Source organism: Myxocyprinus asiaticus, chromosome 17, assembly GCF_019703515.2.
Source record: "Myxocyprinus asiaticus isolate MX2 ecotype Aquarium Trade chromosome 17, UBuf_Myxa_2, whole genome shotgun sequence".
Taxonomy (NCBI): domain Eukaryota; kingdom Metazoa; phylum Chordata; class Actinopteri; order Cypriniformes; family Catostomidae; genus Myxocyprinus; species Myxocyprinus asiaticus.
In genome coordinates, this window is record NC_059360.1 from 34,051,875 (window position 1) to 34,064,352 (window position 12,478).

Here is a 12,478-nt window from a genome sequence, read left to right on the forward strand (position 1 = left end):
TTTTTCATATCGCTGTTTTCTTGCTTATAACCGAATGCCAATGGTTTTAATTTGGTTAATAACTGTCCAATAAATATCGGTAGCCAATACATCGGTGCATCCCTAGTTATTTTCATAGAGTTTGCAAAATTATAATGGAGAGGAGAAGCTCTAAGCTCCAGGGCAGTGACAAAAAGAGAAAAAATGAGAGGACAAATTATTAAATGTTAGAATGAGTCTCACTCTTTTTTTGTTTTATTCATGATCCAGACATAACAGGGTCAATTATCTCAGTCAAACATCACACACATGCTTCTTTCCTTGTTAGATATGCCAATTTCTAGAGTGAGCATCCACATGCAGACCTGTGTGTGCATGTGTGCGTGCGTGTTAGTACTGGTAAAAAGAGGGCAATAACTTTATTGTGCTCATAAACAAGCATACTTTTCATAACATGCTAATAAAACAGAGCTAAACAAAGGTGTATTCTGCACAAACAAAGGACACACACATACTGTATACAATGAACAAAACATTACTCATAATTTAAACAATACACACTTGTGGACCAAAGCATTCATATGGATGAGAGTTTACACTACCAGCCAAATGTGATTACATGCATTTTCGACAACTTTCGACCACCTCCGAATGTGGTTGAAGTGGACAAATCTTAAACCATTTTGGACCCCAATTACTCCTACCTTTAGTAGTGTCCCGTTTCAAATGGATTGAGAAGGATATAGATGCAGGCAGAGCTCCAAAAAGGGGCGTGAGTTTCTAACCGCCAGCAAAGATATAGGGAGTCCCTAACCTAACCCTTTCCCTAACCCTAACTGTGTGTAGAAGTGACGCCCCCTTTTGGAGTTGGCGCAGTCCCCTTTTGGAGTAACCCCGCCCTCTTTTGGAGATCCCACCCCCATTTGGAGATCTCTGGCCTGCAGCTATACCTACTTGAACGGATCAGAGAATGAGAGAGAACAATAGAAAGCTCTGTGGAAACTGGAGAAATATGTGCCCCATCAGAATTTGTAGGGCTACTGAACAAATCTGCAGATGTCTGGATGAGAGAAATCCCTGAGTGCAAATGAAAACCACAAAAAAAACACATACAATATATTAAAACAGATAAAAGCACATAGAATCAATGTACACACTCTACAGAGAGCAAGTAAACACATACAGTACTATAGAGATCAAATAAACAATAAGACCGACTCTGAGACATATAGAAAAAGATATGCTGAGTGTGCATATCATGAAGGAATTTCAGTGCTCTGGGTACACACTGCAATAAAGAATCAAGATTCTTGGATCTTTTTACACATACACACACAAACAATCTGGTGTGAGCAAGCACAAAGAAGAAACACATAATACCTAATGTACATTACATTTTAGCTTCACTATAGTCCAGTGTTTCTCAACTGGTGGGTCGCAACCCAAAAGTGGGTCGTAGGTCTATTCAGACTGGGTCGCGGATAGCAAGGAAAGAACATGCTGTGGTTCTCCCATTGAAAAATTTTCGCCGGCCACCTAAGTGAAATTTAGGACTGCTGAGGCAAATTTAAAGATAATCTCGAATTCAGCGCTTTAAACACGCAAAAGGCTTCTCATCTGCAACACGACATTTTCGCTGTGCAATTAAAGCTTGTTTTTGTTTTTGTTTTGCACAAGTGTAACGAAGCAACTCGTGTCAATTATTTGCTGTGATCTACTGTATCTCTGGCGCACACTCTCGCTGCGCATCAAAGCCCATTTGAATTCTAGTGAGAATTTTTCTTGTTTAAATAGATATGAAGGAAGTCAAACCTCTCAAACAGGCAGCCCCGATATTATAAACAGCAGTGAGGTGGAACAGAGCAACACTGTGCTACATGTCAAAATAAAGTTGTTGTTTTTAAACTTACACATCATCACCCATATAAAATGTTTCATGATTTTACAATAGTAACAGTAACTATGATATTCTGATAACTGTTATAGTTTCATATTAAATAATCTATTAGGTAGAATCTATACTATTTTTCATAAACACTATAATTTATTATTATTAGTAGTAGTAGTAGTAGTAGTAGTAGTATTAGTGGTATTAGAAAGATTAGCTACATTGAGCAAGCCATGGTAATGAGGGGCCATCATCACGTCTTACGCCTGTCTGTGCTTATATGTCATTACACTGTAAATATCAGAGCAAATACATAAAGGGCTTTAAAGTCTGGACCTCCAAGACCAGTTGAGAACCACTGCTATAGGCTATGCATAATTTCATTTCATTTAAACCAAATTATTTCATTTCAGGAGACTCTAGGCTGTCATTAAAGGGTTAAACTTTTGATGCACTGAGTCATGTGACAAAACAACATAGCGCTGAGTTTGTCTTTGGGAGAAACAGCAACAAAACTACATCTGGTAAGAAACCTCATTAAGTTTTTACATTAAACCTGTTTGAGTCAAAAGAGTAGGGTGTCTAGTTTTATCCGACATGACATTTTAAAAATGTCCTCGATTTATTGCAAAACGGCATGCTGTTAAACACAATGACCAAGTACGTGGACTATTCACCTTATTTTTCAGCGAAACTAGGGCGACGCCATTATCAACCTTGAATGTGGACCACTTCCGGTATCAGCCACTTCCAGATATTTTAGATCAAGCGCTGATAGGACAGTCCTCCGTGCTGTCTGACACACCTCACTGACACTGCATTTTACTCTCCGTTCTTGTCAGAGAGCATTCTCTCTTTCTTAGCAGTGTATAGTAAACTGACACGCAGATCTCGCATTTAGCATGGCTTATGAAACATCGCCTTTGGAAATAAATAAAGGCATCATTGGAGGTTATGCAGGTACATATAAATGGAGGTTTACATGGAGACAAGAAAGACTGCATCGTCACAATCTCGGTAAAGAAAGATGCAGATTTTATTATCGTCTCTTCAATACAACAACACATAGCAACAAGTAAATGATTTACTTACTCTTTTACTATAAATGCTGATGTTAGCAATTAGGCCATCATTCTGCTGTACATCCTGTGGTTATGTGATAGTTTATAAACTTATATCACTAAATTCTGGTATTATTATCCTTCTATTTATTTACATCGCGGTCATTAACAGCGGAACTTATACATTTGCCGGAAATGCAGCTGCTGCTTACTTCCACGTTGCAAAATAAGGTGGATAGGCTCATTTTCCTTAAAATATCCTATATTCACTGTTAGGGGTGTGATGATACACTTAGCTCACGAGACGAGACGATACACGATATTGGGTTCACGAGAACGAGACGAGACGATATTTTAACACTATTTTTAAGAAATCTTCAAAGATGAAATATATGACTGGAAAAACAGTCTTTTATTCAAATGAAAGTCACAAAATGCAAAACAATGCAGGAGCATTTTGAAATGTTTTAACTAATCATCTTGTAATGAATGTCACTTCAGTTCTACTTTCTGAGTATGAATTATCATATGCAGTAAAAGACAGAAAAATATGCAAGCACTGTAAAAGGTTTTGCCACAAACTCAACTGACTTGGCGTTGTCTGGCCTTTCAGTGTTTTCTTCACAGGCACGGTTGATTTTAGTTGAGAGCTGTGGTGGTTCTGTAGGTGTCTTTGCATAGTGCTCGTGTTAGCCACGGTGTATGGCACTATTTTCTTACTGTGCTTACATATTGTTCATATCTTGTCTGTCACTCTGTTGCCGTTTTTTGTTTCCACCGGGTACCCAAAATGCTGCCACACAAACGATTTAAAAGTGGTGGGGGCATCTTCTATGCTAATTTCACCCTCACACTCCGTCATGCTAATATCGTGAAACAGCTTTTCACCTCGACGAGAAATATCGTCACCTTTTAATATCGTGAGATCTCGTGGCACAAGATCTCGTCACACCCCTATTCACTGTGCATTATCTTTCTGAGAATCAGTATAAGCTTTCCTATGCAGCTAAGTGCATTCACTCCTAACATCTGGCTGCAGATCCACTCAACATGTTTGGCAGACATGGGACAATGGTAATCAGTACATAGATTCAGAATTTTTCATGCAAAATGTAATCTTAGCATGGTTGGTAGTGACTGGATGATGATGGCCATTACTTTGAATCATAATTATTTCATATGCTAATTTCTGATGTAATGTCTGTAATGTCTCAAAAACATGAATAACCAACTCTCCTGGAAACATAAACATTTTGATAAAAAAAAATGTTTTTGGTGCATGTTTCTTAGACACTAGTTACAAATCAAAAAGGGAATGGAAAATGCACACAGCAGTTACTCACAGGGATCAGAAGGATACAGTTGCCAGCAGAAGAGACAATAAATGTAAACAAAAGGCACAAAATACACAACTCTGGGAAATACGCCTGAAGACATTTAATGAAAATCATGCAAAATAAACACAAAGAAGACTGGCGTAAACTTAAATACACCCACTGCACACTACTCTTCTAGCTCAATGCCTGCATAAATAATTCTGGATAACAGCTGATCCCAATGCTTGAATACTTATAAAACTTTAATACGCACACTTTTACAAACACACACACAGACACACACACAAACACACACATGTTGGTGGGGCTATCCTTATGAGGACTCTCCATAAACATAATTATTTTTATACTGTACGAACTATAGATTCTATCCCCTAACCCTACCCCTAATCCTAACCCTCACAAAAAACTTTCTTCATTTTTACATTTTCAAAAAAACATCGTTTAGTATGTTTTTTAAGCGATTTGAATTATGGGGACACTAGAAATGTCTTCAAAAACCATATTAATAGCATAATACCCTTGTAATTACCAGTTTGTAACATAAAAAATATTTCCTCGTAAACCACCCAAACCACCCCCCACCACCCACACACACACACTTTCACTCTGATTCACACCTTCTATATATATATATATATATATATATATATATATATATATATATATATATATATATATATATATATATATTTCAGTTTAAGTGTGCTTTATTGGAATGACATTTGTATCGTCAAAGCAGTGAATGTAACAAAAATGAATATAGGCTATTATGACATCATTACAAAGGCCTAACAAAGTTATTCTTCTCTTTCACTCTTTACACACTCACAGATGCATAAAAATGACTCAACACAACCAGTCAGTATCTCATGTCACTCATTCTAGCCCTTAGACACACGCACACACAGGTCTGAACTGTGAACATAAGGTGTGTAGTGGTCTGTAGGTGTGATGTGTGTCTGGAAAGCATTTGGTGGCATCACTCCCATTCCTCTCCTCAGGCTAGCAGTGTGCAGCCTATTTCCATCAATCATAATCAACCCAAAACCCATAGCAGACAGAGAGAAAGGAAAAAAAATCTAATCTTCTAGGAGGCCGTCTGGATGACTTTCTCTCTGCTTTTTATTTTTTTCAGCTATATACTGTAAAAAATTGTTAGGCTTTAACAAGATTTAACAGTAATTTTCTACAATAAATTACTACTGTATATTTAGAATTTTACTGTGAAATCAATGCTTGGTCATTTTTGATAGTAACACAACAAACTACTGTAAAAATAAAACAATAAATGGAGTTCCAAATGAAGGTTCAGGAGGAGCTTGTCGAATTAGTCCTGTCAATCACAATGCAAGCGCATATAAGGAGCTACTTACCTCACTCCCCTTAACAACTCTTCCGGCATCCCTCCGCCACCCCAACTCCTCCTTAATTTTACTTATTATTTTTCTTGAGAACCATATCGGGCTGTATTGTGGAATAACAGTGTAAATATTAGGTGTGAATAGTGTAATAATAGTTTAAATAATGTTTGAAGTAAATAGTGTTTGATTAGTGGCTGGAAATATGATTCTCATGTGCTTTTAATTAATTTTCTTCCATTTCGTGTAATAGTTTCACAGATAGGGTTGGCAACTGTCCAAACTGCATTAGCTGTATTAACCAGAATTACGACATTGGGATGCCTATTGTTCTGTATTTAAGTAATGAGATGCTCGAGGTCCCACCCTGGTTGGATAGCGAAACGTGCAGTATTGAAGGCTTTGTGTCCCGTATTGAAGCGGAAAAATTATCAAAGGGGGACCACAAACCCCCTGAACCCCCACTCCATGTGTTGGATGGCGAAACGGCCGAAGGGAGACACCCAGTCCCGTATTGCAGCACTCAAAATGCTCAAGCGTCCCGTATTCACTTGCCGAAAAGTTGGCAAACCAAGTTACAGCACAGATAGCCCCCGTACATCTCCAAGATGTCTTAGATCTTAGATAATTTAGATCTTTTCATCTGGAAGGCATCACAATCTAATAAACATCTAAACATCTTTAAAAGATCAGATTTACAAAGATTCTAATTCAAAAACATCTCAAGGACATTTGCTAAATATCTTATTGACATCTGAGACATATTTATTGACATACAGTACGTCTTATAGACGTATTGCAGATGAAGAAACAACGTAAAAAAATACGTCTTCCAGATGTATACACACACATCAAATAGATGTCTGGGTGATGTTCATGTGCTATCAGGAAGAACACAACTAAATACACTGTGAAAAGATTAAGAAAATAAGCAAAAATGTATGATTGTCTATATAGTGTTATCATAACTATAAATCATAACTAGAAAACTAGTTGCTTACAATACTATTGTGGTGAGCTTAGGGGTTGTTATCTCTGGTGAACTTGTAGTATGATTTAAAAATGTTTAGTATGAGTCAAGAGTTACTGTGGAGGTATGGCAACTAGCAACCAAGAATATATTGTTAATTCCCACTAACATGTTTCACCGTAAAAATATGTTTCCTGACTAACCCAATTGACTCAGAAATTGACCTAAATCTGCAGCCAGCTGAGGAAAAGTTTGCAGGGATCCAGGCAGAACTTCAGATCCAGATGAAAATGACATCATGAGCTCTGCGGCGCAGTGTGTTTTCTTTAGTTGAGACCAGGACTTGGAAGCCAGACCTCTCACAGCTTGGCACATTGCTAACAGCCTTTATTAGGCTAATATGCGTAGACGAGACACATGTCAACAGTTACGCCAAATGGACCCTCAATGTTCAAGTTACTAAACAATGCAGAAAGAGGAGGATTCAAAGTACTGGTACTCTTTTTCAGACATAAAGTTACTCAGCGGCTGATAAAATGCGTTCATGCGCAAAACCCGTTTTGTCACACCTGAAATCGGGTATCTTAGATTATGATCTGTCCTGTAACAGATGGGTTCGGCTACACTTTGCTGAGATTCTGAGAAGAATTTGGAAACTGCAGTATCTACAAAATCCACTCTTTAACTAACTTTGAAGCCATTTTCCTCAGTTTTATTGTTGGTGTAGTTACTGTGTTTTGCATTTGTAAGGCAGTATTGTAGCACAGGTGTTTCTGTGCCAACATGTGTGTCTAAGATTGTTGTTCATGTGAGGACCAATCCACTATCAGGTCCAAAACCACTCTCAACTTTCAGCCACAATTGAAAGATTTCAATGTCTGCCAAAATGAAAACATTAAGAGTCTTTTAGTAAGAATAATGAAGACACAAGAAAGAAGATAAAGATAGATCATGTTTCAATTCAATCTTACAGACACACAAACAGATATTACATACTTCTGCAAATTAACTAAATCACATTTCACGAAATCTCATAAAAGAAAATGTCTACAACATGCTCAAATTCATCCCTATTGACCTCCTCTGTTATCTCGCAGAAATATGCACAAACACAAAGAAAAATGTGGAGTGCTTAATTTGGGAGATGAAACAGAATATTTTGAGGGCACACACAAACACAGAGCTCAAAAGCTGCTCTTGTATTTGTCCATTTACAATGGCCCTTAGACAGAGGAGGTCAGATAGTGTTTGAGTGTGCTTTATGCCAAAATGCATGTGATGGTCATTAAAGTAACTAAACATGACTATTGAAATTACTATTTAAAAGTTGCAATGAAGTGCAGAGCCAGATGCCAGATGTAATATGATAGATGCAGGGGCTGTGGATAGGCCTTAACACACATCTCTTTACAGAACTTGTAGATCTCACAGTCCTTTAATTAAAGAAGCAGAGTTGCCCCATGTTCAGTGCGAACATGATGAAACAGGCACAAACACACATTACTCTGTTACTATGAGTAACTATGCGTGCAAGTAAAGACAAATTTTATATTTCTTCAGTTAATCAACTGAAAGGAGTGGTGTTTTCCCCCGATCACACAAGAAGTCGCTACCGATTGTTCCAGTAGCCTGACATCAACCCCATTCTGCCAAGTTACTGCCAAGTACCATGGGGGAGGTAACACCCCAATAATCAGAGCAAGGAAGTACAACCCCCCCCCCCCAAATATTTATACCATGATCAATGGAAACATGTAAATGCTTCATGCTGCAACCCCCCCCCCCCCCCCCCTCCCCCAGAGACTAACAACTTACAACCTTGACTACAACATGACTAAGTAACTAATATATAATTGTCTGCTGTTCTATTGTATGCACAATAATCAATGTTCTCTGAGCCAACCAAGAGGGTTTATGATGGAACAAGGTCGTTAAAATGGGCTGCATATTTTTGCAGATGATTTAGGGCGTAGAGGAATATACTACCACAGGGCATATATGCCATCTTAAGTCAGCTGCCAACATCTAGACTCTCTCTCTCTCACTTTCCATTCACCATCCATGCATCTCTCTTTTTATTTATTAATTACCTAGTAAGTACATTGTAGTTACAAAGTAAATGCATAGTAAATAATATGTGAAATTCAAAACTTAAGGTTAATTTATTTGAGTATTTCTGTATTTACAACATGAGCAAATGTGTAAATAAACCCTTTAAGTGGGCGATGTTAAATAAGTGATTTAGCACTCACCCGTGTCACACGCTCCCCGCTGTATGAACAGCACCGGCGGCTGCTGCAGGCTCTGCGCTCGGTTACTGACCCGCTTCAGCTCGCAGATGTTCCGATACGAGACACCATCACTGCCACACACCGGGTCGCTGCTTTTGCACATGCAGAGCCCACTTTTCCCTCTCCTCCTGACGGTAGCAGAGTACCCCACTCCTCCGGTGACGGAGCACTCCAGACCCTCTCCACACACCGGGTCACCCAGTTTACCCACGCCGCCGCACGCCTCTCCCTCTCCGGACGCGCACACCAGGCAGCAGTTACAGTGATCCATCACCTGCCCCGTCGGACAGTCCTTCGGCATCGCCGGACACATGGACTTATCACAGTGATTCGGACAGCCGCCGACCACGTAGCGTTTACTGAGCCGCGCATCGGCTTGCATCGATGTAACCAAGACGCAGATGCAGAAGAGATTTACCCAAATCATAGTTTAACAAGTTTAAATAAATAAGGAATGTAAGAGGAGATGTCAAATAGAGTTATGCAGGCTCGAATATCTACAGAGGACAACAGAGCTGTATCCAAGCGAGAATAATCGTTGGATCGAGCTCTGTAAATTGGTGCACCTTGGCGAGCGAGCACAATACGCGTCTCTGCGTTTCTGCTGGCGCAGCGGTTATAAAAGCGCTATGGATTCCGTGCTGTCGGGCGCACTTCTACACAATGACAACAAGCGCTGCGATTGGTCCGAATGGGAGAAAACTTGTGTAATCAGAGCAAAGTGATCCTTACTTCTCTATATCAGAGGCAGATACAAATTCATTTCTTTAAACTTGAAATAAAAAAATAAAAAAATAAAAAAGAGAAAAGAATATACGAATGCCTTTGACACACACAAAACACTTTAAACCGAATTGAGGAAGCTTTAAATAGTGTACAGTACATACTACGAATTCAGAATAAATGTTAAGTATTTTGATTAAAATTAATGAGTATATATATATATATATATATATATATATATATATATATATATATATATATATATATATATAATTAAAACATTTTCCTAAATGGCAAATCAACTACGTTGGCATGATTTAAAAAAAACTCATTTTAAGCCTATAAGCATATTTAAATGAATCAGATTTAATCCAATTTTTAAACGTACATTTGCCTGGAATAAATATAACAAATATTTTAGCCTATTTATAAGATTTAGGCTACGCATTTCAATTTCATTTCAACAGAACTTCATCAAATGTAATTGTGCAATTTTTTAACAAAACTTAAAATATTTTATTTCATTAACGATTTTTTAAATATTTTTTTGAGTGCATTGAGTGTATTTGACATATGTTAACATCTTCTGGTTACTCCAAAAGGGGATTATGTTATCTTAAAAAAAAAAAAAAAAAAAAAAAACTGAATTTACACAAATGATCCTGTTCAAAAGTTTGCATCCATTTGGTTGTTAATATGGTGTGTTGCTTCCTCCATGATCAATGACTGTTTGTGTGTTTTGTGATAGTTGTGATTAGTTCATGCTTTGTCCCTATTTCATACATTCATACATACACAAATATAGTAAACTGTATATGTACACTCATCGACCACTTTATTAGGAACACCTGTACACCTACTTATTCATGCGATTATCTAATCAGCCAATCACGTGGCAGCATTGCAATGCATAAAATCATGCAAATACGGGCAAGGAGCTTCAGTTATATTCACATCAACCATCAGAATGGGGAAAAAATGTGATTTCAGTGATTTCGACTGTGGCATGATGTAGTGAGCAGAACAGCATCTCAGAATGCACAACATGTCGAACCTTGAGGTGGATGGGCTACAACAGCAGAAGACCACGTCGGCCACTTTATTTGGACCATAGTGTTCCTAATAAAGTGCTCAGTGAGTGTATATTGCTATTGCACTGTTATTTGCAAGTAAAAAATGTTTGATACACAGAGGTCGCTATATTGCACTCTATTGGCCAGACTGCCCATTCTCACTAGTAAAACCGTAAAAACTAAGCAAGGAGTCATAAACAATTGCTACACAGAGAATGAAGGGGACAATGAACATTCATTGGAAGGGCTTTAAGAAAAGAGTGTATAAGAAAGCTGCCAAACCTTCTGTGTTAAATTGCTGTTTTTTTTTTTTTACCCCTATAGACTAATTGTCTACTTAAATCTTTATGGAGAAGGTCTCAGAGGTCATCTCTTAAGGTGCAAAAAGTTATACTGCATTGCATAAACACCCATAGATAGACCAAACTCATTCCTATCCACCTTAAACCTGCACAAACATTAACACATGCACAATAACAACGTATAGCTGAATGTATATAAAGGTTGCATCCATTATTATTGAAATGCTATCATATTTCTTAGAATTTGTGAGTAAACAGACCCCATCCTTCAAATTGCAGACTAATTTAACCCATAATTGAAGAGGCTCATTTACTTGTGGCGGTGCTGAGATTCAGCTTACTGCTATAATTTGCAGACACTTGAATTAAGCCTGATAAACATTTTTGTGGTAACACATGAACTGTAGCATTCAAGGACGAGAGTGAGTCCAAGCATTTTATAGGCCTATAATGCATCAAGCAGAGCTTTGCACACAAACTACATATCTGAGATGCTAGTGGCAGGTCTTATGAAAGTATTTTTTGATATCATGATGCTGTGTAAAATGTAAAAATATAAAAACAAACAAAACAAAAATAATGAGTCAAAATACTGACTCAAATAATAATAATAAAAAATAAAAAATAAAAATAATAAAAAATAAACCCTATGATAGACCAGACCCTTGAGCTGTTTTTGTGTGTCTTTACGAGGGGTTTGGCCATGGGAGAGGCCCCTGGCCTGAGGACTGCAAGGCTAGGTTGTTTTTGTGGTTAAGTGGAGAAACTTTGAGTGGGTGATTTTACTGATTCCCTCGTGAACAAAGACTATTAAGTTGGACAGTTCTGAGTTATGATTTAGTTTTCTCTTCCATTTTAGTGACAATAGCTCTGAAAAGCAAAGACAACAAAGGAGACTTAAAGAGACTTGAGTGAAGACGATGAGTTAGAAACAGTGAACAAGAGAAATGTATAAAATGATTTTGGAGCACTATAACTCACCAGTTAATTAACGATTTACAAGTGATCACACCCAATGTTTTGTATGAAATTTAAAAATACACATTATAACAGAAATTGTTTGAACTTCCAAAAGCTATTTTTCTGTTACAAACAGTTGTGCGTGCCACAGCTAAATGTTTTTTGAACAAATGTAAGTCAATTAACAGTCAATAACCACAATCCAGCTGCTTGGGAAAAAAAAACTTTACTCACAAAATTTTGTAACAGTCAAAAACTGCAATTGTCAAATACCCCGGCCTGGTTTCCTTACATCTTTTTGTTCCTGCAAACATTTTATGTAATTTAGATGTTAAAAGTCATGGGCAATGACATAAAAGTACTATGCTGAATGCAAAGAATCAACAAAGGGCACAAGGTCATAAAACTTTTTTTTTTTTCAAAACGTGATCAAATCTTCTCATGCATCAGTTTAATTCCCCAAATCTTTTTGTTGGCAGAGCACAACCTCTGGCAAAAGTTTCTGAGTTAACACTGCCGTTATTTCGACTGTC

The 12,478-nt window shown here is 37.6% G+C and overlaps 1 protein-coding gene across 1 annotated transcript in view; it reads right to left on the bottom strand.

The window, feature by feature from the left end:
• The window catches only part of LOC127455453 (serine protease HTRA1A), a 33,171-nt gene extending 23,635 nt beyond the window's left edge, over positions 1 to 9,536 (bottom strand). Inside the window, exon 1 of the mRNA XM_051723369.1 lies at positions 8,849 to 9,536. Within this exon, the coding sequence (XP_051579329.1) occupies positions 8,849 to 9,314 (466 nt within the window). The 5' untranslated portion in view covers positions 9,315 to 9,536. The remainder of the gene's footprint in view (positions 1 to 8,848) is intronic.
• Between the last annotated feature and the right edge of the window lie 2,942 nt (positions 9,537 to 12,478).